This window comes from Lagopus muta, chromosome 1 (genome assembly GCF_023343835.1).
Source record: "Lagopus muta isolate bLagMut1 chromosome 1, bLagMut1 primary, whole genome shotgun sequence".
Classification (NCBI taxonomy): Eukaryota; Metazoa; Chordata; class Aves; order Galliformes; family Phasianidae; genus Lagopus; species Lagopus muta.
Window position 1 is genome coordinate 52,923,462 of NC_064433.1, and position 25,821 is coordinate 52,949,282.

The window sequence follows — 25,821 nt, forward strand, 5'->3', positions numbered from 1 at the left end:
AAGCAGTGAAAAGGATACAGCTGTGGCTGGTAAACCTTGCTGCTGCTTTAGGAAGAGGGAAGATGTTATTCAAGAGACTGCAATTATAATAATAAATAGTATTTGGCTGTAATTTTCAGATTGAGTTAACTGAAATCATGGCAATGATTACTCAGGTAACATACAGTAAATATCATCTGCTATTAACAGATATGGCAATTATGTGTAAGTAGCAAAAAAAAAACCAACAGTGAGATGTCGAGACTTGGAAAAAATCATGGCACATGGAGCTTCTATTACTAATTAGTTATGTTAATAGACTGGATGCATTACCCAAACATCACCACCAACTGTGCCTTTGATATGCATAGATAGGAAGGAGGGAGGGAGGCCAGGAGGGAGAAAAAGGGAGAGGGAAAGATAGGAGCTTTATCTTGGCTAAGATTGTTTCATCCTGCCCATGTCACCACAAGTAAAAGCTTTGCAGAATCAAATCTCTCTGCTTGCCAGTCCAGTGCCAGACACTGCAACTTTCTCTAATCAAATTTCCATATAATCTGTTTCACAGACAGAAATATAGTGCCCTGCATATATAAAGACCTCAGCACCTAATACAACCTCCCTCTTTTTAATCTGAATAACATCATGAGCATCTGAGTGGAAAAAATAAGCAAAAATCAGTCCACTGAAACTTATGTAGTAAAGTAGTAAATATAGTAAATTTACAATGACATAAAAATGCAAAACTTTTTCTCTAAGTTAAGAGCAAAGGTATACAAATATAAATCTTCAGGAGTGTGCCAACGTCTTTGTTTCTCACCTAAATGCATATGCTATGGTGAAAGGCTAGAAGGAACTTTATTAAGCACAGAAGAGTCACTGACTTCTAGCTTTCATCTGTTTACATTCAGGTGGGTTTTTTTCCTCTTGGAATTTGCTTGACTCTAAGCCGTGAACAATGTGTCAAATGGCATTGCTGTGAAAGTTTAACAGCATTAGTACAAATTATTATAATTTTGTGTCTGCAGCTAAATGACGTTTGGTTTATTTTTGAAGAAATAAGGTAGGGATAACCCAAGCTTTTCCCTGATAGGATGAGGGTATGATTTAGGTCTGGTTTCCTCCCTGAAAACCCAAGGCTCAGAGCTCCTCCTTCCTCCACTGGAGCTGGATCTGAGCAGGTCCCACTTCAAATAAGGGTTAGAACTGGGACTGGGCCAATGCTTGCCATCTCACTCCCAGAAGAGAATTCCACCTAGCAGGCTGCAGACCACTGTGGTTCAACAAATTTTTAAGTGGTTTGTACGTAAGTAAAACAATTTCAACAAAAAAGATGAGAAAATCCTTCCAGTGGATTCTCTAGTCCTCTGTCTAGAAATCTAACACTGCTGAGGCAGGTAACTGGGCTAAGCAGTGAAAGATGGCACATGCAATAGAATTAATGGTTTTTTTTTTTTTAAATCCTGTTTTTGCTATCAAATTAAAAGCTGTTATTGGTCTAGTTCTAATTATAAAATTATAGAATCACAGAATCATCAAGGTTGGAAAAGGCCACTAAAATTATCTAGTCCAACCGTCGACCCATCACCACCATGCCCTCTGGCCATGTCCCTCAGCACCAAATAACACAGACCACCCATGAAAAACACATCATTTATGACTGTTTTTTTTTTTTCCTGACTGCAGCTATATATAAAACATCAAATTCACGTTCGAAGATGTGCATCCATATAAAGAGAATCATGAGTTTGTATGCAGTTACATGCACTGAGTTATAAAGACAAAAATAAACAAATGATATGACGGAGCAGTTAAAGTTCTCATAAATGAGAAATTCAAGACTCAAATTTATAAGAGAGAGAGCAGGTAAGTTATTTTGGCAGATCTAATATGTTATAGCGTCATGGGTCCCAAACTCGAGCAAGTGAATAATCGCCAATCTTCACATTTTCTTGAAACACAGCAAGTTCATAAATGTTTCTATTACTAATCAGAGCTGAGAATCACTTTCAGACAACAACAGACAACCAATAGAAAGTGTTTTCTTCATTGGCTGGCTGCTGGTGTATTTCACAGGTTTAGGTTTATGTCCATAGAGAGATGTGTGGCAACACAAAATGCTGGAGCACAAAATTCAGCATTCCTTCATACGAAGGGATTTTTGAATACTGTGGGAATGTATACTCTGTTAAGCAGTATCAGCTCTTTTTATGCCCACAAAAAAGAAAAGCTGCAATAACTGAAGGAGAAAATGAGACCTAGAGGACGTTCAAAATAGATATGATCAGGATACTGGTGCTGAAAACAGAATCTAGCAGATGGAAACTGTGATCGTCTTGGGAATGCTCACTAACCTGATGTCTAGTAGTGACTCACTAATAGCTGCTGGAAAAATCCTTTACAAGGGAAAAGGTGATGAAAGAAGTTTCATATTAAATTATAAATTCTACTCTGAGTTCCTGTTTCTGATGGTTTCTGAATGTCATCTAATGGCAGAACACAGGTGGCAGAAAACTCTGCAGTTGTTCAATACACTGCCTTTATAAGTTCACTTCTTATTAATCTTCTATGACTACGTCCTGGCAAATATGCACATTCAAAAAACATCCCTAATTCAAACTCTAGTTGCAAATAACCACAAACACACTCATAACACAACAGTCCATTTTCAATCACCGATCTTAAACTGATTTTATAACTGATGCTGTTTCTATCCCAGGAGGTCAAGGCAAATCTTTTGAAACCACGTGGAAAAACAGCATGCATTTTCACTACTAAACAACATCTTGTTTAGTAGATAGAAATCACCTTTCTATCCTGATTGTGTTCTGGTAGAATGGAAGGCAATCTGTATAGGACACACAAATAGGTCCACTCTGCGAAGTCTACATTAAAAAGCCAAGTCCTTTAAAAGCAAAGCTAGCAAAATGGCTCACTGGCAAGCTTGGGCACAAAATCACTTAGCATAACACGGCCACAGCAGTTTAGGTAACCTGGCTGACTGCACAGAAGTGCATTAGGGAATGCTCCAATGATTGACTCCTCAAGCTGACCTGTGACTGATAACTCTGGCTACAACTAACAGAAATAACAGCGTTTTGCACTCTTCTGGCTAGGATTTGAAGGAAAACATCCATATGAGTTAGCAGCCTTGACTCTTTTTTTTTTTTTTTTTGGTAGAAGAGCCCCAGACACATGAAAACTACCAGCCATGTAGTCTTTTTTTGGTCTGTGTCATGCAAGTAGTACAACAAAATGAAAGTACTGAAAGTACCAAAGCTGGGTGCACTGTGCAAAGTCATGTCCCGAATCACTCGAGTGCCAAAACAGGACCACATCAGGAGAAACTGCTGAGCTACTTTCTTCAAAGAGCCTGGTCTCTTGGCAGCTACCTGCAAGAAAACAGATACATCTAACATGGCAAAATTTTCTTTTCCACCATTTGATACAGATGAATAATGTATGTATCTATGTTCCATTTTTAAAACTGAAAAACTACTTACCATTAATCTCACATTAAAATAAACCCTAAAAATTCAAAACAAACAAAAACAAAACAAAAAAAAACCTACCCAGAAAGCCAACTTGCAACTATATACAAACACTGGAAAGAGAAAAGCAGAATTACCATTCAACTCTGAGAGTGACTTCCCTTTATGAATGAGAAAAGAACTGCCCAAAAAAGCCCCAGTCTTCATTTTAACCTAATCACTTACATGATCATTCCTAGACAAGGAAACAATGTGTAATCAAGAATGCTTGATCTATGCTGAAAATGTATATTAGCACTTCAATTAGAGTTTTGTCATGTTGTGATATGAATAGACATATTACTAGCAAAAATACTCCCCAGAAAGAACACTTCAGGCATCAACTCCATGAAACTTATTTGACAGGGTCATACGTTGGTTAACAAATTAGGTTCATTCAATTATCTAATGAAACTCCGTCTTGAAATTCTTCATGCAAACCATGGTCTGCATTTAAAATTGCATTTTAATAATCCAAGAAGAGTACTCCAAAGCAATCAAAATATTTCAAGTAATCTGGGGAAGTGCCTGTAGGTTTTTTGTATCAATTTCTTTTTCAGCAGAGAGAAAGGCAGCATATTAGCACATGTATTTTTACTTACTATCTCTAAAAAGGAAATCTGGAATGAAGAGTTGAAATTGCAAAAGAACATCCTAATACAAAACACAGTTGATGACAGAAGTTAGTTTGTTCATAACATAGTTACATACTCTACTTAATATAATGATGATGCATGATCACTTTTGAAAATATTCTTTGAAGATTTTTTAAAATATTTTTGCATCCAGTCAAAATAAAGTACAAGCCCTGGTTATCTCAAATCAACTGAAAATACAGTATAAATTTGTAACACAGACATTCCTCTTTACATTTGAGAGCATATAAATTAATTAGCTGGCCTAAATACCTCTCTTATTAAAATCTTAAAGGACAAACCAGATTACCATTTTCATTTGCACTACGTAGTTAGAACAACTCTGAGCTCATCTCTCCATACTTTTGAAACATTATTTGACTGAAAATCTTAGTCCTGTTCCATTCTTGAATACTTTTTGAGTTGGGCAGACAAGAGCAGAGTGAACCAGAATTCTGAATGTGAGCAGTTCTCATACTGTGCATGAAAGGTGGGGACATTTTATCTGCTGCTGCTTTACTTCTGCTTACTACACCGCTTCACTTTCTCTTTTTTCTGTTTTTGCTAATGATCTATGATCCGAACAGAGCTCAAAAAGCACATCGGTGACTCAAGTCCTTATTCTTTACCAACCTTTACAACACATCTGTCCACCATGGAATCCAGCCACTCAATGTATGACTCAATGGGGGACTGCTCCTCCAGAAGGTGATCAAACTCCTGATACACTGGCAGACAAAGCAAAAAACAGCCTACTTCAGTGCTTGAATTCCATTTAGAGCAAAACAGAAACAAAATAGAAAAAGCTGCCAATAACATGACCAACTTGCTATGGTTTTTTTTCATAATAGATTGCTCGGCCATGACAAATATAATTTCCTTGGTGCTGACCCAGTAATTTTTCCTGGTCTCCATCTTGCTTCTTCTGAAAATGATAGAGTCATTGGAAGTAGCATTTAGGTGCGAGCAAATCAGGACCTATTATTTAAAGTTCTTCTTTTGATTTAACCTTCGGCTGTCTGTGGTGCCCGGAAATGAAACATTTATGGTGTTTGCTACGAAGAGTGTGAAGCTAGGCCTTGACCCTGGTGATGAAAAAAGGTCATGCATGAAATTGATTTAGAAACGCATAAAGAATCTTTAAGCATCAAATAGATGAGTATTGTTGATAGTGCTCTCTTCGTATAATGCTTTAGTTGCAAAAACATTATTTAGCTGCTGCAAATCATCTATTTGCAATGCCAGACACACACAAAGAAGTTCCATAAACTTCTACTTCTTCAGAACAAATTGTTACCAAAGCACAAACGCTATGAAGTAGTTTCAAAAAGCAACACAAATACTTTTTAACCTTTCCCAAGTTAGTGAATTCATACTTTAGTACAGAAAGTAAAAAACAAATAATTAAACTGCAGCTCTTAAACCTGCAAGTCTCCAGTTTATTAATGAGAATCAAGGACTAAAAGGCAAAGAATCATGAGCTGTGATTTGACCTTAAGAAACTGTTCTTCAACCCAGCTAAAATAAAAGGCCCAGTAAATCAAGAAGAAAGATACTTTCTACCTGCTGTGTCACAGGATGATCTCAATGTGCTATGCATTTCCATTTATGCTTAATTGCAAATAACAAGGGGGAAGAATTTCCCACCATAGGAAGCAGATAGTGGGGGAGGTGGAGGAGACCAAGTTTAGAGGTGATAGCGAGAAGTGGAGCCAGTGGAGAAGTGAGCCAGAGAGACTGTCTGAGATTAAAGCAAAGAAGGAGCTCAGTGGTCTAAATGGAGCAATAGCATCCCATGATGAATCAGCAAGATAAGCAGGAAAGCTTTTGCGCCCACTTAAAACTTGGTTTAACTTACACTTGCAAAGGCTGGATGGTCAGAAACTTAATCATGGAAGAAGGGAAATAATGATGTTTGGGCTGCCTTTATCTTGTTTTGGTTTTTCTTACTGAATGGGCAGCCTCTCTTTATTCAGGATCAGATCTCAGAGAAATCCAAATTTTGTCTTTTTATCTGAGTATTTGGCTGGACAGAAACTGCCAATAGATGCAATAATTCACATGCTGTGCAAAGAGGGGAGCAACAGTAGAAAAACAAATCAGTCGCCTGCTTTGGCAATGCAGGAGCATTGCATCTGTGGGGCATTGCAACCATTTACCATCAGCTATTTGAGAAAAGTAATTGCTTAGCCTTTAGTGACTGTTAGAAATACAGGATCTGAGAACAGTGGGAATAAAGAAGAAACCAGGTCAAAGACAGCGACTGTACCTGAGCAAGAAATAGCTTCTCATCTACCCAATGATTTTACAGTGTTTCTCTCTAACTTTACTTACAGGTTTATGAACTTTTTTTGTTATCATCATTTTTTTCCCCTGAGAGATAGTAGCTGAAAATTGTACTTTCGTGGTTCTTAATGCCAAGAACGTGCAAGCAGGCCTTACTGCATGTGACGAGTCACAGAAAGTGTAACCTCTGAGATGCTCTTTGGCCAAGTAGAACGTACATCAACAATGAGGGAAAAAGCTGTAAGATTTAGAATAAGTGTTCTATATATTTGACATCCCTGTGAAATCTCACCACATAGTTGAACATGTATATTGGATTACCATTTCTGTGAGCTTCTGTTTTTTGCTTATTGAAATATATGGACCTACAATATGGAAAAATGTATGTTCAAATCCATCTGCATTCAAGAAAATTCCATTTGATTTGATGATACTTAAGTTTGTATTTAAATATTCAGCACACATATAAAAATATTTCCTAAACAGTGAGAATTTTCTGAATGAGAGCCGAAACTATTGCTTCTCCTAGGGATTATAACTTTGAGAATTCATTATGTTTTGGTCAGTGGGTGGATGCTGGGTAGACACATAACAGATGGCAGAAAAATGTAGCAAGCTTCTATACTCCACTCTCACTATTCTCTACTTTCCCTGTTGCTATGTCGAGTTTCATACCCTTAAGAATGGAAGAGCACCATGTAAGGAGGTGAATCAAGGGTTAAGAAGGATAGGTAAGGGTACAAAGCACATCTCACTGAAAAGGTAGCAGAGGATGTAAGACGCATTCCTAAAAAGAAGACTTTTACCACAGTGTTACCATAGTGAGACAAGATGGGTGTAAGAGCCAATGTCAACTTTGCAGGGCCCAGTGTTCATGTGAACGTATCACCCTCTTTCTAGCCACACACTGAAAGAATCACCCCTCTAGCAAATGTACCCATGCAGGGCTCCCACAAATAGTATCCAGGTTGATCCCCATTAAAGCTGGTCCTGGATGAGACATGACTGATCCTAAGGAGTCAGATCAGTACAACAGATGGGTTTGAAGGGAACCAAAATTACGAATGATGCTAAAGACAAAGCTAATCAATACCAGTGCCTTGGAGGAAGAAAGTCAGTGTGCTCAGGGTTAAACACAAGCTTACAGTCACAGTCACATTTGCTTGACAAGACAAATCAGATTTTATAAGTGCAAAATAAGATCTTTGACTATGAAGCCAATTTGCCAGCATCTCCAAAGTCACTTTTCAGTTCGTGCCTTTCACTACACTACAAAGAATCTAAATTAGTCAATTAACTTGCTTAATACAGTACATTTATTTATTCATAAAAGTTCAGGGTAAAAGCTTCATCCCATCAAATTCCTTTGTTTAAGAAAATACCATGTGAAATGGAGCTATTTACAAATAAAATTTACAAGGCACTCAAAGCCATTTGGGGGCAAACACCTCCAAAAGACAATTCCCCTACAATTTTACAGCAGGGTAGATGGACTTCATTAGCTCCAATGGCTAATGCATAGATTTACTTTGCCCATGTCCATGGCAAAAAAAAAAAAACAACTCCCCCTCAATTTGGTGCATGTTCTGTGCCACTGGCTGTTCTAGATACTAGAAAGAAAGTCTGTAATGAAGGAGTGCCCAGATCTATGCCTTAAAATATAAGACCTTAAAAAAGATTCACCTGTTGTTTTGAGAAATGTCTCCTTATATATCTTAAGCAAACGCATAGCTGCAAAAACATTACTTTCACTGAGGGTTTTTTTCCAACAAGAAACCAAGGTTCACCTGGCTTTATTTGAGGGTTCATCTCTTACATTGTATGATGAGTTTTCTGTGCTCCTCCCGTGAGTCCTCCATAGTATAGAGGGTTTGTTTGGTAATGCTATTCAGATCCACATTCCTCCAGTCCTCTAGCATTTGAAAAGTGATGTCTGCACTGTGGATCACCGTTCTTGATGCCTGTAATCCAATCCAATCTCTTCATTAGTTCATGGTTTATTTGATTAAAAAAAATAACCTTTATCCCCTTTTCCGCTTCCTTAGCTAGGCTCACTAAATTGATTCTCCTCATTCAACCCTACCCACTGAACAGATATCTTATGGAAGTTACAGGGCCCTCTTACCACAATGAACTTTGAAATCAGTTTGCCTTGTTCAATTAACAGCAAATATTTTGCTCACACTCACCACAAACCCAAAATATGGACTCTCGAAATTAAAACAGCTCCATTGGTTTTTCAGTTTGCTTGAGGTCAAAATTAAAAGCAACAGCAAGAATGAAGCCAAAACCAAAGGAACCTTACAAAGGTTTACAATCCATGCTCTTCCACACTATGCAGACTCCCATTCTTCCCTCAGCCACAAGAAAAATCTGAAGATCATTTGCCTCTCTATAATATCTGCCTCATACAGGGTTCTGCTGGTGATAATGGGAAGAATAGGGTGATAGAAGAGGAAGTGACAAAATTTCAAGCTAATACGACACACACCAGATCTCTGTAAGTGAAACAGAGATGACAGACCACACTAAAGTTACCAGATTCCCTAAGGAAATTATACATTTGAATAATCCTTCAATGTAAGGAGACTGTTGGATCCCAAGCCTGATGCAGAAGGTTGTGGTCTCTGCATATTGATTTCCTCTGAACCTCTACAGAACTTCAAAGCTCAGTGACATTCCACTGTGGGAAGGGGAGGGAATGGAGGAAGAAATCTACAAAGGTGTCCTTCCACAAGCATTTGCCTCCCCCCAGGTTTCTTCCTGTGGACTTCCTGACTCTCAGGGTTACCCTGGGTGCTAGATATACCTTTCAAATATAAAGCTTTAAAACTAATAAGGAAAACAAACTATTTGCTCAATATATATGTGCAACCTTAATTAACCCAGTGCATTCTCCCCTATTTTGTACTACATAGAGTATGGCCTCATTAATTTTTGATAGGTAATTGTCACCTAAAGTAGCTGGTGAAAGCAAACAGTTCAGGGTGATTTTCTTACATTCCCTTGCTGTGGTCATAAAAATATTTTCATTTAAAACCCAAGTGGTTCAACCCTTTTGTTTTTCACTGATTTACTTTTGATTTATAATATGCAATTACACTTGGAAGTTTTTGTCAGGCATATATAAATTTTTCTGTCTCCGTAATAGTCCTGATTCAAGCCTCACTGAAACCAATGGATCCTCTCAAATCATATCCTAAATTTGCTTCAAAATGTTTTCTGCTTAATTTAATGATCAGCGTGGCTTCCAGCTCTCTAGCAAAGTACTTTTGTTGATTAGTTCTTGATTTTGTAAAGATGGTCATAGTAAATGTTGGAAAGAAACTGCTAACATGATCTCTTCCTCTTTGAGTAAAGTCCAGCTTGCCAATTTAATGAATTATTTTACAAATCAGTAAAAATGGCATTCAGCAAACTCAGATAATTGAAATATTTACTTGGCACAGATGATTTAGTGACGTCTGTCGCCGGAGTATTTGTGAGAATCTTCTGGACACTGTAGGAAAGAGGAGATATATACTTACATACTGTGCTAAATAAGTAAAATCCTTTATTTCTGAAAATTCTGAATTCAAATCAGCACTGAAAAAACATATCCAGTTTTTTACATTCAATTATGGCAACATACTGTTTGCATGAATAGCACAGTTTTAACTTAGTTTAAGCCTTGACCTATAACCTTAAATCTGGATATTCAATCAATTTTACAGAGGCATATTACAAGTGATGATTTATAGATGCTGTGAATAACGAGAGGACAAGGGAAACGTAGAGGACAATGGAAGAGCTTTGCTTGTTTAGCATAGCAAATTTTCTCCTGGTACACAAAAGAGCTGAAAACCATAAAGACTGAACTATTTAACAGGAAGAAAAATGTTGGTGCAAGAACAAGTGGGCAAAACATAACGACAGCAACATTTTGTCAGGAAATTAGAAAAGTTTCCTAAGTTTTAATGCAAACAGGTTTTAGAGCAGCCTTCAGACTGGAGTAAGGAAGGAGCTAAAATCTGAGACAGTTTCAGGTAAAATTTGATTAAAGTTTCTAAAGTGATTACATGACACACTAACATGCAATGGCATAAGAGAGCCTAGGAGGTACTTGCCATCTCTCTTTATCTCTTTCCAAGAGGATTTGGACCTTGTATTAAGATACTTCTTGTACTCGGAAACTGGAATTTTAAAATGTTTTGTTGATCATATTTTGTCTGAATTATATGACTTAAGAACTGCAAATACAACCAAGACTTGCAGTTTCTCCATTCAGTAATTCTTCTGATCACAACTTTTGATTAGGAGGAAAAAAAATGCAGAAATGACAAAGGCTAGGATGTATGTGCTAGGTTGGACTCAATGTTTTTCTTATAAAATCACAAAAGGCCTGCAGAGCTATCCAAAACTATCCAAACAGGCCCTAGATGTAGTCACAGAGTAGGAGTTTCCTCAGTTAAAGAGCATTGTTCAAGAATGAGTAGAAAGTGCATCATCTGTCTCTTTCTCTTTCCCGGCAGAATTGGAAAATTGTTGCAGATCCGTGATATTTTTGAACAGAGAAAGATGTGATAAAGCATGCTCTCAGCTCTGACTTTCTGTAACTTTTAAAATGAATTAGTAAACAACACACAAAAACCTAAAATTAGTTATTCTAACTCACATTCTAGAGTGTTCTCTGTAAAATATACTTCTAATTTTCCGTGCTGATCAAAATAGTTAATCCTTCTCCTAAATTAGTTTTGTTTTTTTTTTTTTTTCCCCTTTAACTTTGTGGTGTGGAATTTAGTGCTCATGAAAGGCAAAGAATTGAGAGCCGTGAAATAAAGCAGGCTTTATCAATAGGTGATGTGCACTGCAGGCATCTACAAAGCATGTCTGAATAGGGCTAGTGCCCTTTCCTGTGGCGACAGGGTAATTTGATCTCCTTCATTTTTAACTCTGGCACTTTTTTGAGCAAGGGCCTCAAGCTGTATTCAAATTGTGCTACCCTAAAGGTTTGTTTAATAATTTTCTTTGCCTAATATCCCTAATGTTTGCTTACTATCAACAAAATTAATTTCTTATCAGAACTCACAAGAAAGGAAAAGTAATTTTTCTCACTTGGGGCAGTGCCTCATTTCACTAAATGAAATTGGTTCTCACGAGCAAGTGGAGCTTGGAAGTGAATGCAAGATTAACAATGCTGTCAGTATTTAATTCTTAAAAGAACTCAAGGTTCACTTCCAATTAATTTCTAAACATTAACATTACATATTTCCCAGATTAATAGGAGAGATTTGGCAATACTTACATTCAAATTTGATATTTCGTAGGTTTTCTGGCAAGTCATGGAGAGCTACTTTTAGCCACTCATCCAGTTGCTTTGCAAACTTTCTGATCACCTGTGTCAAACTTAGAAGAGAAATCACTACATCAGAACATATACTCTATGTCTTCTATAAGAATTGTGAACATGTGAACACTACAGGCCAATTATTTACACCTCACTATTATGCTGAGTTGCTGAACATGTTTTGGTCTGCAGACATGAAGGAAAACTTCTGAAAGCCTTTCCAGAAAAATTAACACCACAGAGAATGAAAGTCTCTGTATTCACTGTATTGATTCTTATAAATCTTTTTTTTTTTTTTTTTTTTTTTTTTAGCTTAGGATAAAATCATAAAATATAAAAACATAAAATCACATTTATTTAAAGAAGACAACAATAGATCAAGCCTGGGATTTCAGGCTATTTGTCCCTACATTTATACAAATGGACACAGACACATGTAAGTGAAGCAATAACCAACTGTGCTCCAGACTGAAGCCATTGAATGGGTGGCTGTGACAGTCAGGAATTTCTAGACTGTATGCGGGGGCACAGCAAAACCTTCCTGCTTAGCTCTGAGCAAGGCAAGAACTTTCCTAGATGAATGAGATTTCCCTCTTCTTCCTTACAGCCCTTTGCTAGATGGTCCCATCATTTCCTCCTACATTTGGAAGGCCCTTCTTCTAAATTGCTCAGTGAAAAATGACAATTTCCAGGAAAAGTTTGGGGTATGATGCAGGGGAGACCTGCACTTGGTGCTGCCAGACTGAGCTGCGCTGTCTGTAGCACTCAAGATACACACACGCTCTAACACTCAAGATACATAGACAGAGGAAGGACGCAAGGAACTTTACTTCATGCTGCCAGGCAGCCATTCTGTTTGTACTCCAACACACACTGCACAGAGGACAGAGGTGGTAAAATAACTGATGCCATAGATCTGATCTGCTTTGCAGAGACACCTAGGATAGCAGACGGATGGCATCTGTTGCATCCTCTAAAAAGTGTTTTTTTCTGTGCAGCCGACATTCATTCCCAGGAAGTTCCTCAGAAGATTCTGGCTGAGTCAGCAAGATTTCCTTCAGGAGCTTCCATTGCAGTGAGACCCTTCTTCACCCCCTCCAGTGCAGGCTATGGCTTAATAGCCACAATCTGGCCCTTTATATGCATTACAAAAGTCCATATTCACACTCAAGTCTCTCCTTATTTGCTATGAAAGAACTAAGCAGCTTGAGAAAAGGACTGCTGTTCTGTTTAATCCTTCCAATGAAATAGATTTTTTTTTTGGGGGGGGGGGGGGTGGGGGGGTGGAGAAGGCAAAGCCTGCAAAAATGTACATATCAAGGAAATCCCATGCTTATAACAGGTTTCTCATGGAAAAAATACTTTGTCTGTACTTTAGCAGTCATACACTGCAAACAGCAGTCACCAATTTAGGAGCATAGAATGACATCTCAAAAACATTTGCTGTAATTAGAGCTGCATTACAATCCTGAAGGCTAAATATACAGTGCCAATATTAAACTCTTAAAGGAATAAATGTAACAATTATTTAACCTCAGGAAAGTATCAAATAATAATAAAGGTGAATAAATATTTAGAAAAAGAAGGTTTCCTGATGTTTATATTAGGAAAATCAAATAGAGGAATAGGTTGACTACACAGTAATTACACTTTATGCTCTAAAATGTTGATCTCTGTTCTGTTTTCTCTACATGATTAAGATTTCTTGGACTCAGATGTACTCCAGGTAGGGAGAGAAAAGAGGAGATCTACCTTGTGGATTGGCAAAGAAAACTGAGCTCTGAAACAACGGAATCAAATACTTGTTAATATTAATGCAGGGATCCTTAAATAAGTGTGCATCTGTTCATCACAGTATAGCATTTAAATTAATCCAGGTTGTCTGAGACTTCTCAAGTACAATCTTCATATTTTCTGCTCTTGGCAAGCGGAATAACAATTGGGTTCCAAGAGTGTAAACACAGACAAATGCTTAAGTTGCAGTGACTGAATATGCAAGGGAGTATTTACAGACAGAGCAGCCAGGCCAGCTTTGGTCACTGTTATTCAGAGTACTGTTATCTTGCTACACTAGATTAACAGAAATGTATCTGAAAACTGTCAGAAAATGAAGGAACATGTCATTCTGCAGCTGCAGATTTCTGATATTCCCTGGAAGGCGGGACATGACTATCAGCTTGATGTTAATAAACCAAGAAGAAAGTCTTATCCTTTATCACACAAAAAAGTCACACTTTTCACAACACAAGTGTTGTTAAAATCAATATGTTTTTTTCCACAAACATGTCAGCATTCAGCTCCTTTGAACTGGCATGTGATTTAAACACAGGTGGAAACGTGCAGCTTTCTGAGAATTGGTGCCTTTTGCAAGGAGAAGATATATAATAAAGACAGCTGAGATATGTAGAAATGGCCAGTGCAGTCAGTTATACTGACCTGTCGGGTAGTGCTTGCAGTACTGTTGGCATCAAAACTCCAGAAATTGCTTTGTATAAAATCGAGTCACAAACTCCAACTATATTTACTACAGTTGAAGAACCCAGTACAGGCAGCATATGAGGAGGCATCCCTTGCCAAAAGTGCAGAAGAAAACTTTGAACCTGCAATCGTGAGAAGGAGAAGGGACATGTAAGAGAAAATAACAAAAGGCCACTAATACTTTTTCCTTTAAATGATCCTGTTTGGATAACATTTATTTCAGTCTCACAGCTGGATTTATGATATACAACACAGATTATGTATATTCCTTAACTAGACAGGCTTATACTTAACCAGGTGCTGAATGGGATAATGAGCCAAAGGGCAAGGAGGCATTCTGAGTTGGAGACAGGGTACCTTTTTGTTCCTACAGCTGAGAGGCTGCTCCTGTATACAAAGTAATGAAACTAGGACTTGGTGTGGGGAGGGACAGGACCACAGCACGGTGATGGAGGCCAGTATACCATTTTCTGCATTAATTTTGAAAAGAAACAGTTTGGAGATCTTAACAGCTGTTACAGTGACTAAAGAAAAACAGCAATTATTTCTTCTTTGTCTCCTTGTCTATGAGGGAAAGTGGAGAAAGAATGGAGAAGGGCAAAAAAGAAAATAGGGAGGAAATTTCAGACACAGAAAAAGATGCATCTGAAAAGTGCCATTTAGGAAATAAAGGGGTTACTATGTGAATGGCATGGTCAATTCTGCAGGTGTCAGAACACCAGCATTTCTACATGATAACCTTTTAACACACAGCCTGTAACTGAACCAGGTGCAGTAAGTAACATTTATCATTTACATCTTGTTACTGTTCAGCCCCTTCTCCACCACTGATCCTGACAGATTCCCTAGAAAAAGACAACATCCTTCTCTGAAGAAAGCATTCAGAGACTGATCCAGCAAAACCTGAATATGAACCTGAATCACTGAACCAGTGGGCTTGGAGTGAATGGGCCAAGGGGTTTGGTTTTCTCTAACCCGTACAACAGATTTAAATATTTTTTTATGCTTCTGGGTTCCCACTTAAACATGGTTAGGAGAAGATCTGAGAGACACGTTGGAAAATGTGAAAAGAAGTAAAATAATGCTGAAGGAACAATTTTCTTGCAAGGAAGAACCTAGACTGGTGCAATGGCTTAAGAGTGCCTCAGCTTTAAATCAGAGGAGTTTGAGAACTAGAGCAGGATAGAAAAAAGGAAGGAATTCTCTGCTTTAGTTCAGAATGCAGAGTCAAAAGACCCATTTCCTTTGACTTTTTCCAAACTATATTTGAATGAGGCCCTCAGCATTTCTATAGTCAGATTTGCTTTCCTAGAAAAGAAAATTTCTCCACATGTGATATAAAAGTCTTTGCAGTCCAGTAATGTTTGATGTTTGTAGCCATTCACCTCTAATTATAGGACTTGTATGCATGCATTGCCAGAAAGCCCTCAGTTTCAGTTTGATATCCTAGTGAATCGTATCAACTATTGAGCAGTGTGTGTGTTCCTGGCTGTACTACCAAACAACTGAAGAACTGGAGACTTTAGGTAGAGGTTTACTGGGATGTCTGGGAGGCTCTAGGCCCCCCAGCTCCATGCTCATTGTTAACAGACTAGCAGAGAACATCATTTTGGCTGTGGCACCTGCCCTGGGTTTGTTCTGAACACTCAGAGGAATTCCTTCAAACAGAGCTCAGTTCAAAGTTCAAAGCTCAGTTCCTTACTCAAAGGTTAGGAAAGTGGTGATGGATACACTTGTTGAGATGTAAGGACTGGATTGTCAACATCTTGTAAGAGGATATTGCCACTTTAATCCCAATGGAGAATCAAAACCATTCCCACTGCTTTCATTTCTCTAACTCACCTAGTGGTATAAGTGAGATTTAATGCTATCAATGACATAATATGTAATATGTATATCTATTCTTCTTTATTCACGAAAAGGATTAGCCACCACAAAACCATAAGTTTGTAATACCAAATTCAAAATCAGCTCTCAGATCCATTCATACCAGTAATATCATTAAACTACAACTACAGTTTCTAACCATACCTCATCAAAGTTTGCTCTTATTACAGTGTCTAGTATCCTCTGACAGTGAGTTCTATACATCATAATAAAGGTAGAAACCTGAAAAAGAATGAGAGGGAGACACACAAATGTTCATTCTTCTTTAAGAAATCTGCTTTCAAAACTATCAAAATACAGAGCACAAAAAAGTAAGTTGTTTTTTACCTATGCAAAATTGCAAAAATAATGAAATCAGAGTCTAGTTAGATTCGCTTTAACATAAGTTTTCTTTTTAAAGGTAAATTCTCCCTTTGAATTCATGAATTTTTCTATGTCAATGGGATTCTTCAAATGCAAGAGGAGCAAAAAACCTCAGTGAGATCAAAGACGAGAATGTGGCCCTAATTAGGACATAAAGAACTATAAAACCCTACTCTTTTGTCCACTTTACATTGATACTACACAAGTGAATAGCATCAGAAAACTAGCAGGCTCAGCCAAGAACAGTCAGAGCACTTTTGTCATAGGTGCAGACAGGATTCTTTTAATTTCCAGCCTAGAAGGATAAGAAATGCATTAAATTCCTCTCCTCACAAGAAAGCACCGGATTTGTTTTTCAGTTTGCCAACAAGGGGGTTCACATATTGCTAAAACAGAAAACTGGGGTCTTGTTATTGGTGATTTAACCAGTTGCCATCCAAGCCTTTCCTGCTGTATGTAATACAACTTTGAAAGAGGAGTGTGCGTAGGCTTTAGATTTGCTATACATCTGATAGCATATGCTGTTGTACTGAGGGAAGATACTTCTGACTATTATAAGAAGCAGTTAAGTTCCCCATAAATAAAGTCAAAGCATTATTAGACTTAATCTTATTTAAAGTCTTTATACTTTAGACGAAGTTTTCATCCAAAGCAGGGAAAAAAAGATACAGGACAAGCTAAGAAAATATTTCCAAAGCGTTACCTTCTCCTCTGGCAGACTGGCTGGCAGATTTAGATCTTTGACATTTGGAAACTCTGGCAGTAATGTTCCCAGTTTGGATCGTGGTGAATATGCCACTGTCTGTTTGGTCACTTCTTTTTTTCCAGTTTCATTGACCCAGGCTGCTCCTTTTTTAGAATACATCACATCGTAATACTGTGAGTTTTCTTTCACTGCAATTCCATAATAATGGTACCTGATACACAGAGAGGTACATAAAGTAAATTGTTCAAAAATTATTTTTAAAAGTATATGGGAGTAAGATAAATTGACAATGTTAATAATCTCGATAGCAAAACAGACTTTGTAATAGTTTCTGTATCATTAACAAGCACTGATTCAGTAGCAGAATACTGTGGTAATACTCCGGGTTTTCAAATTTCTTTTGGTAAAAGCAGCTAGCTCTCTTCAGAGTTAATAAAGCTGACTGTTGCAGGGCAGAAAATCAATGGAGTTCTATGTTTTTTTTTCTTATGATTTAAAAGCACATCCTAAAGCTTCTTGCTGGCAGAGTTGTGCTGTGCAGCTGCTCCTTTAGTTTAGCAATAAGCAGAGGTACAACCCCTCTGGTCTGGCCCTTCTGTTGTTATTTCTTCTCAGACTGTCCAGGGCCGCTTTGATCCCTGAATAGCACAAGTCTTTATCACAAACAAACTGATCAGAAATGTTTCAAAACCTGAAAGCACTGCAATGAAACACAGGGGGAGGGGTGGAAGGATTGGAAGGGAGAAGCACATGTGCTTGAAAGCAATGCACAGCAGAAAATGTACAGTCCAAAATGATGTGCCTTATAACTTCCATCATAATTGGTCTTGGATCAGCACAGGATACTACGCAACGCTGTAACTCTGCCTGTGCAGAGCACAGTGGGTGTTACACGGTGTGGCTGCACTACAAGAATGGACTGGTGGCCTTATGGCACACGGTTGTGCCACGGCTTAGCATTATTATAGGTGTTAATGGGAGCACTCATTATCCAGGCTAACCCTTGCATCGGAGCAGCAGAAACAATCTCATTCACCCTGTGATTCTGCTAACATTTACTTCATTTTCTCAGCTGTGAGCCCCACCATCACTTCAACTTAATTTTTAGTGGTTACAAAAGGCAACATAAAATCATATTGCTCTTGTACCTCTGACTTTATTTCCTTCAAGGGAATTTTCAATGATCTTCCGGTTCTCTCCTTACAGCCTATCAGACTGAGATGAGACTTTCACTTCTGCATCCAGCTGTGGTGGGAGGAGAGGGAACCATCTCCAGATGTTTGTCATCCTCCCCAGACAGACAGTTACTGTTTTCAGAGTGCTACAGGCAGATCAGTTCACTTGATTACCCCTTGTTTGCTTTAGGAAAATCATCTGGCTTTACTAACATCGATTCAAACAGTGAAAGAGCAGTGTCTAATTGATTATAGCTTAAGCTAAGGTGATTTTTTTTTCTAGAGCAGATTCACTCATTCACCCGCAAATCGGCGCATGTTATAATCTCCAACAGAAAGTAGTGGCAAATAGCTGGAAGCCCTAATCTTGTCTACCAGCACAGATGGGCTGAGAGGAGGCCTGGGGAGCTGCAGGATTCTCGTATGTGCTGCCCTTACCATTTTGACTGAGGATGTTCCACATCATCCAGCAATAAATGACATAAAAATAAAAGCTATCTTGAACTCAATATTGAATAATGCAGGGGAGATTTATTAATATATTAATCTGACATTATTTGAGTAAGATTTCCTTCCTTCAGTACCTTAGAAAGCCACACTATCTGCTCCTAATCATGTCAGGGCTCAGACCAAAATGTATATTCCAGACCAGAAGTCAGGCTCAGATCCATCCCACTCTGTTACAGACAGCTGATGGCAAGTTTTTGCTTGGATACCATAGCTGTGCATATCACATGTTTCGCTGGCTTTATTTGAATGGGATCCTTACTGCTTTGTGCTTGTTAAAAGGACAAACCAGAGCGAAGGGCACTAAGAAGGCTGATTCAGCCAGACATTACATGTGCCAAGCTACACGCGATGGTACACCAGCCATAGAAGCTTTTTTTTAATTCTTTTTTTTTTTTTTTTTTTTTTTTTGCTTAAACTGTAACAACTCCAGGTTGCAGTTCAAGTTCCCAGCTTGATAGCAGCTGTCATGCATGCACTGTGTGTAACAGCCATAAAGCCCATAGCCTACTTTCTTATATCCTGTGAGTTCGGTATGCCTGGGGATGGGAAAACGGAAAGAAACTACCACCACAAATTACTGAGAGAAAGGGAACGAGAAAAAAGAAAAAAAATAAGAAAAATATAAGGCCACAGCAGGCAGGACTGCAAAAGTTCAAGACAGACTGAGAGTTCTGTATAACTTAAGCAGGTCAGTCTTTTATGTTAAGTTTCTTTTTAAATCAATTCTTGGGGAAAAAAAAAGAAGGAATAAAAGCCTCCAAACTGTAGCAGAATGTCACAGGGCATTGCTTAATGTCTGGTATATTTTACTTGGCAGTATACTACATTAAAGAGATTGCCAGGTAGCTTCAAAATTACGTAGACAGCAATAGCCAAATTAACATAGAAATTTTACTGAAGGAGGAAGCTATCTGGAAATGTTACTATCCCAAATGGCAAAAAATCACTGGTGCAGTTCACGGATATTCTTAACACTTTTTCTTTAAATCATTTCTAACAGAAAGAAAGAAACAAAAGTGACAACTAACCACCCACAATCAAACTGAAATCAATAAGGAAGTCTTGAAAGTTTGATCTGTAAGGAAGTAACAGGCAGACCACACAATCATTTTTTGCAGTAAATAGAGTAATTTTTCCTTTCATGGACCCAGAATCTACAATACAACACTCTTAGAGAAAGAAGTAAAACTCCCTGCACACCATATCATTCCCATTAGTCTAAGTAACCACTTGTGTATATAATTGAAGAGTTTCATGCTGTAGAACAGAAAGAAATGAGCTTTTCTATTTAGATGCCTTCTCATGGCTCACCTATGGTGGAACTCTTTCTAAGCTTAGCGTGATAGAGAACAGCTGCACATTTACAGCAATAAGCCCAGCTGCAAAAGAGAAAGCCTCACAACAGATGACCAAGAGTATAGTGCCATTGTAGCTCTGAACTTTGAAATGTTACGAGGGAGCCATGCTATAAAAAGACTGAAGGCAGAACAGTGTGAAGCCAGATGATCTCAACCACTTCTGCGGTTGAGTTTCCTTGGCAGTAGCAAGGAAATGGAAGGAAAATCATACTGGCAACAATTGGTCAGCACAGTGGGTGATAAAAGGACTGAAGTGTTAATGCATAAAGTAATTTATTTACATAACACAACTGAAATGCAATCAGATGTTTCTGAAAATAAAAACAGACCTCAGTTATAGCTGTGCTGGGTCCAGCAAGGAGCGTATGTGCTGGTGTATTCATTGCAAAGAAGTACAACGTGCAAATGAGAAAGACAAGTAGACAATGAGGTGAACTGAGAGCTGGCTGACTGACAGCTCAGACAGTTATAATCAGTGGCACAGACTCTACTTGGAGGTCTGTAACTAATAGTGTTCCCCAGAGATCAGTACTGGTTCTGGTCTTGTTCAACATCTTCATCAGTGACCTAGATGAAGGGATAGAGTCAATCCTCAGCAAGTTTGCTGATGAAACAGAGCTGAGAGGAGTGACTGACAAACCAGTAGGCTGTGCTGCCATTCAGCAACAGCTGGACAGGATGGAGAGTTGGGCAGAGAGGAACCTGATGAGGTTCAACAAGAGCAAGTGTAGAGTCGTACACCTGGAGATGAATAACTGCATGCATTGGTACAGGTGAGGGGCTGAGCTGCTGGAAAGGAACTCTGTGGAGGACCTGGGTGTTTTGATGGACAACAGGTTGGCCATGAGCCAGCAGTGTGCCCTTGTGGCCCAGAAGGCCAATGGCATCCTGGGGTGCATTGCAAAGAGCGTGGCCAGCAGGTCGAGGGAGGTGATCCTCTTGATCTCCTCTGCAAAGCTGAGGCCACATCTGGAGTTCTGTGTCCAGGTCTGGGCTCCCCCGTTCAAAGACAGGGAACTTCACAAGAGAGCCCAGCAGAGGGACACTGAGATGGTGAGGGCCTGGAGCATCTCCCTTATGAGGACAGGCTGAGAGCCCTGGGACTATTCAGCCTGGAGAAGGCTGAGGGGGGATTTTATCGATGTTTATAAATATCCCATAGGCTGAAGTCAAGTGGATAGGACCAGACTCTTGAACAGTGCCCAGCGACAAGGGGCAATGAGCACAAACTGGAACACAGAAAGTTCTATATGAATATGAGAAAGAACTTCGAGAGTGACAGAGCACAGGAAGAAGCTGCCCAAGAGGATGTGCAGTCTTGTTTTCTGGAGACATTCAAAACATGCCCAAACCTTTTCCTGTGGAACCTACTGTAGGGAACCAGCTTTAGCAGGGGGTTGGCCTAGATGATCTCCAGAAGTTCCTTCCAGCCCATGCGAATCTGTAATATGCAGATGTGTTTATGCCCCCCCTCTTCATTGGATCATTGGATCAAATTACTTCTCTGTATGCTATGATCATTGGGTGTTAACCATGGATGAAGACGTAGGTATCCTCTTTTGGACCAGAACAACTCCATCTTATACATACTAAGGCTGTGAAATTTAAATAACTATATATAATCTCTCTCAGAAGCATTATCAGAGACTACCAAAGACCTAGGATTTTGCTGAGTGCTTTTCAGAAACATCTTACTTGCTAGATAGGATCAGAACTTCTGCAAAGACAGCATGATAAGAGAATGAGATCTGAAAGCCTCTTCAGTAGGCATGCAGGTTAGGGGGAAAATATGCAAGAACTTTTAAGACTCACCGATTTTCAGTCCCTGAGAGCGAAGAGACATTATTTTTGCAAATGCAAGATGCCTTCAGTCAGCTGATCAAAGGCATCTTGCCCCTCTGAGAGACTTCTGAACCTGATAGAGGAGCTCCAGTTTGGGAATATACCAATGCTCATTCTTTGTTTAAACAGAAAGACAAATAACAAATTTATAGCCAGGATCAGAATGACTTCATGGCTGACAAAGAGCACTGCCATAGGAAATATTCCATAAAGCAACCTGGGAATGCTTTCACCCTGTCTTTATGAGCTTATAACTTACATTATATATAACTTAAATTCAGTGCAAAGTCCTGATGCTTTGAGTCCTGACCTATCAGGCTTTCCTAATATGTTGTTGGACTAATCCAATGTGTACAACTGAGTAGGATCTGGTAGCTCTGAGTGTTGTTATAGCATGTCTGAATTTATACTTGGGAAGAAGTTTCAGATCTACAATTAGTTACTTAAAAATGGCTGCTTGAGAAAAAGTTAAGCTGAGTTATAAAAGTTAAGAGAATCTCAAGATGAACATAAGAACAACTGGAAAATCTCAAATAGAATGTGAAGTGCAGTCTTCTATCTAAAATTATTTCTCATTCTGGAACGAACTATTAGGATGAAACTGTTTTGGGGAGATACCATCTTTCGGATAAGGCAATAAAATAATTCATTGATCGTGTAAAGAGAAGTTGGATTTTGATACACAGCAAAATCTGTGATTAAATCCAGGTCTGTGGACAATTTGAGTTCAGGCCAAAAAATATTTCTAGCTAAATTCCACATAGCATTCCACCACTTTTTCTCCAAACTTAAACATGATGTTAACCAGCTGTGATTTCACAGTAGCTCTGTTAGTGCTAAGTGTGAATGCCTTTTATGTCATGTAAAATGAGCTGAGAAGAGACAACTTGTAGGAAAAATGTGGAAAATATTGCTGATGAATTCAGTAAAAGATCTCCATTGGATTATGCAGCACTTTCACCACTGAAACAGTAAGAGTAAAAACTACAATGGAAACTGTATCAGAGTTGGGTTTTAATTCCCCAACTGGACAAATAATTCCCTGATGTCATACTATTCTATTCAGTCAAGGCCAGATGGGGCCCTGTGTGAGATGATAATGCACCATACACTGCTTACTTCGATTGGCCTCTGGTTCCAAGTCTTCTCGTTGTTAGCTGTGGAAACTGTTGCCTTATTATCTGCAAATGAATAAAACTGATATTAGAAAGAAATGAAAACACTTGCTAATAATTTATTACAGACTGTTAAGACCAATAAGCAGAAAAACTGTACTGTGGTCTCACCCAAATACATGGGTAAAAAAATCAGGAGAAAGCTTTTGATTTTTTCCACTGCTGTAAAAAGGGCAATAGGCTTTTAAACTCAATATGAATTTTATTAACTATAATCACTTTAGATAAAGAATTTTATGGAATTACTGTCCCTCAAATCTCACACCATTTCTGCTTCTAAGTGAATGAAGAGTGTATTTAGAACTGACTATTCAAATTTGCAGATTTAAAACAAACTTGGTTTTCCTGCAACCAGAGAAACCTTTCCTTTGGAGAGCTTTGGAGGCAGCATTTCTTCAGAGGCCTTCATGATCCTGCCATTAAACGCTCCCTTCTGTGAGAGAGGATTCTGTGAAAAGATAATGGTATTTGACAGGGCACCACTTCCACCAGGGAAGATTCACTGTTGCATTTTCTAAAGATAGGTCATAATCAATTTATCTGCTATGGAAAACAAGCACATCTCAGAAACAGCAGGATATTGTCAAGAACCTGGGCTTCGGTCCATCAGCAGAGATTAAAAGAACACTGCTACTGTAAAACAAAACTTCTTCAGCACCAGATGCATTTAAAGAAACAAATTAATGAATGTCAGTTGTGCAGATCCGCTGTCAGCCAGGCTGCTCGTGATGAAAAAGCTCAGCTGGAGTTGCTGGAAAGGCAGCTCTCAGCACCTCGTGGGACTGAACCTGATTCTCGGTGTTGTCTGCAGCAGAGGCAAAACTCAGCTGGCAGAACAGTCATGCAAGAAAGAACACAGTAAGCCTTGAAGATTCACTTACAAGAGAAATTTCTTTCTTTCTTAATCTGTAGTTTATTTCATACTTTCATAATATAAATTGCTGTTTCCTATTTTGCAGGGGGTGAGGAGGAACAAGTAGAATTAAAGAAAAACAGGCATACAAGATGGAATACAACTGTTCAAACAGAAGACAGTGTCAGGTAAAATTGATTAAATAGTATAGATTTTTCCCCTGTGAGCCATTTTGCCACCGTGATAAATATTTAATCCTGATTGATGACTGAAAGCTCTGGAACATGTATTTGGATCAAAAGGTGCTTTATAAATAAAGATGTTACAATGTCACATATTTGACTGTAATATGTTTTTTTTAAAATCAAACACACAACTCAGCTTTCTTTTGCATCATGTAAAAAATTGACCTGCACCATGTTCCATAAGCTTTGCACAACGTGGCTTATGTCAGAAATGCAGACTCAGACTCACTGAAGGTTGTTCAGCTTTAATTTCTGGAGCAAAACTTCAGCAAACAGTAAAACACTTTTGTGGAGCTGTGAAAGTTCAGCCTAGCTGTTTGATAAATGAGCAGACAGGCAAGCAGCCCTTCTTTCTTTTTTTGTATGGATTCAATGAAGCCTGCCTAAAGAACACCACATGCTGTTCCAGCTACTGATCTAACATTCCGCAACATCTCAGCCTTCCAAATTCCCTTTAATTACACATTAATCCCACCCCTCTCTCTTTCATTTTCTGCAGACAGGGTTGGGGGCTCCACAAGGCTGTGGGAAAAAAGGCGGTGTTGAAGAACTACTTTCTGAGGATGGCTTTTTGGGTTAGGGGATTTTTTTTCTTTTTTGGTGGCAGTTGTCATTCAGAAAATTCCATTCCTCTCCTAAGGTTGATTTTTTACAGCAGTAGACTCAAAAGAAAAGCTAAGTATTAGATTTACTTTCACCTTAATTTTTCTTTTTTGGAACAATGTGAACCCGTATTACTTTCAAAGTCTGCCTAGTAGTGATGAAGTGTTACAATGCACACTGTAAATGCCACTTTATGAACCATATGCCATAGGAGTTGCTGGGATTTAAATAAATCAGCCAATTTCTACATACCAGGGCAGAGGTGATCAGGAAAGGAGAATAACAGAGCAGATGATCAGATGATCCTTTTTTTTTTTTTTTTTTTTTTTTTTCTTTTCTTTGTTTCTTTTTTAAATTCATCATGCTTAAACAACGAAATACACCTTTTGGAACACAGCTGAAAAGTATGCATCTCTTAAAATGTCCTTTGCCAATAATTAACAACAAAAATATCTAGCAAACCTCTGAAAGAAAACATCGGGACTCTTTGATCTAATGCTGTATGTGCAAGATAAAGATAGCACAGCATAGTCGTGCTTTGGTGCTTGTACACATTAGCATCAGTGTTTGTGACTGGAGTGAAACAAATCAAGTAAGCAATGAACTAGCTGCTCATATAAATGCTTGTATTTATCTACACTTATGTGAATCCCTATGGAATGATATTCCCAAAGGGAGCGAGATTTCCTGTAAAGTGGAGAGGAGGTTGGAGCAGGCAGGACAAAGTGGAGTTCATGGTGCGCTGAAGTAAATGGAAAAAGCAGAAGGTCCAGAATTTGTTTTTAAATCATGCTTGCATCTTGAAAAGTCTTTCAGTAAAACACACCATAATTGTATTTAATAGATATTGACTTTTTTAAGACCTACACA

General features: G+C 38.4%; 1 protein-coding gene across 2 annotated transcripts in view; it reads right to left on the bottom strand.

The window, feature by feature from the left end:
* RFX4 (regulatory factor X4) overlaps positions 1-25,821 on the bottom strand; it is a 91,848-nt gene that overhangs the window by 28,169 nt on the left and 37,858 nt on the right. For both annotated transcript variants that reach the window (XM_048933386.1, XM_048933387.1), the window contains 9 exons: positions 23,195-23,256; positions 17,188-17,401; positions 16,266-16,343; positions 14,193-14,356; positions 11,715-11,815; positions 9,871-9,929; positions 8,247-8,391; positions 4,778-4,872; positions 3,254-3,371 (listed from right to left, as the gene is read on the bottom strand). In XM_048933386.1, coding sequence (XP_048789343.1) covers positions 3,254-3,371; positions 4,778-4,872; positions 8,247-8,391; positions 9,871-9,929; positions 11,715-11,815; positions 14,193-14,356; positions 16,266-16,343; positions 17,188-17,401; positions 23,195-23,256 — 1,036 coding nt within the window. The remainder of the gene's footprint in view (positions 1-3,253; positions 3,372-4,777; positions 4,873-8,246; positions 8,392-9,870; positions 9,930-11,714; positions 11,816-14,192; positions 14,357-16,265; positions 16,344-17,187; positions 17,402-23,194; positions 23,257-25,821) is intronic.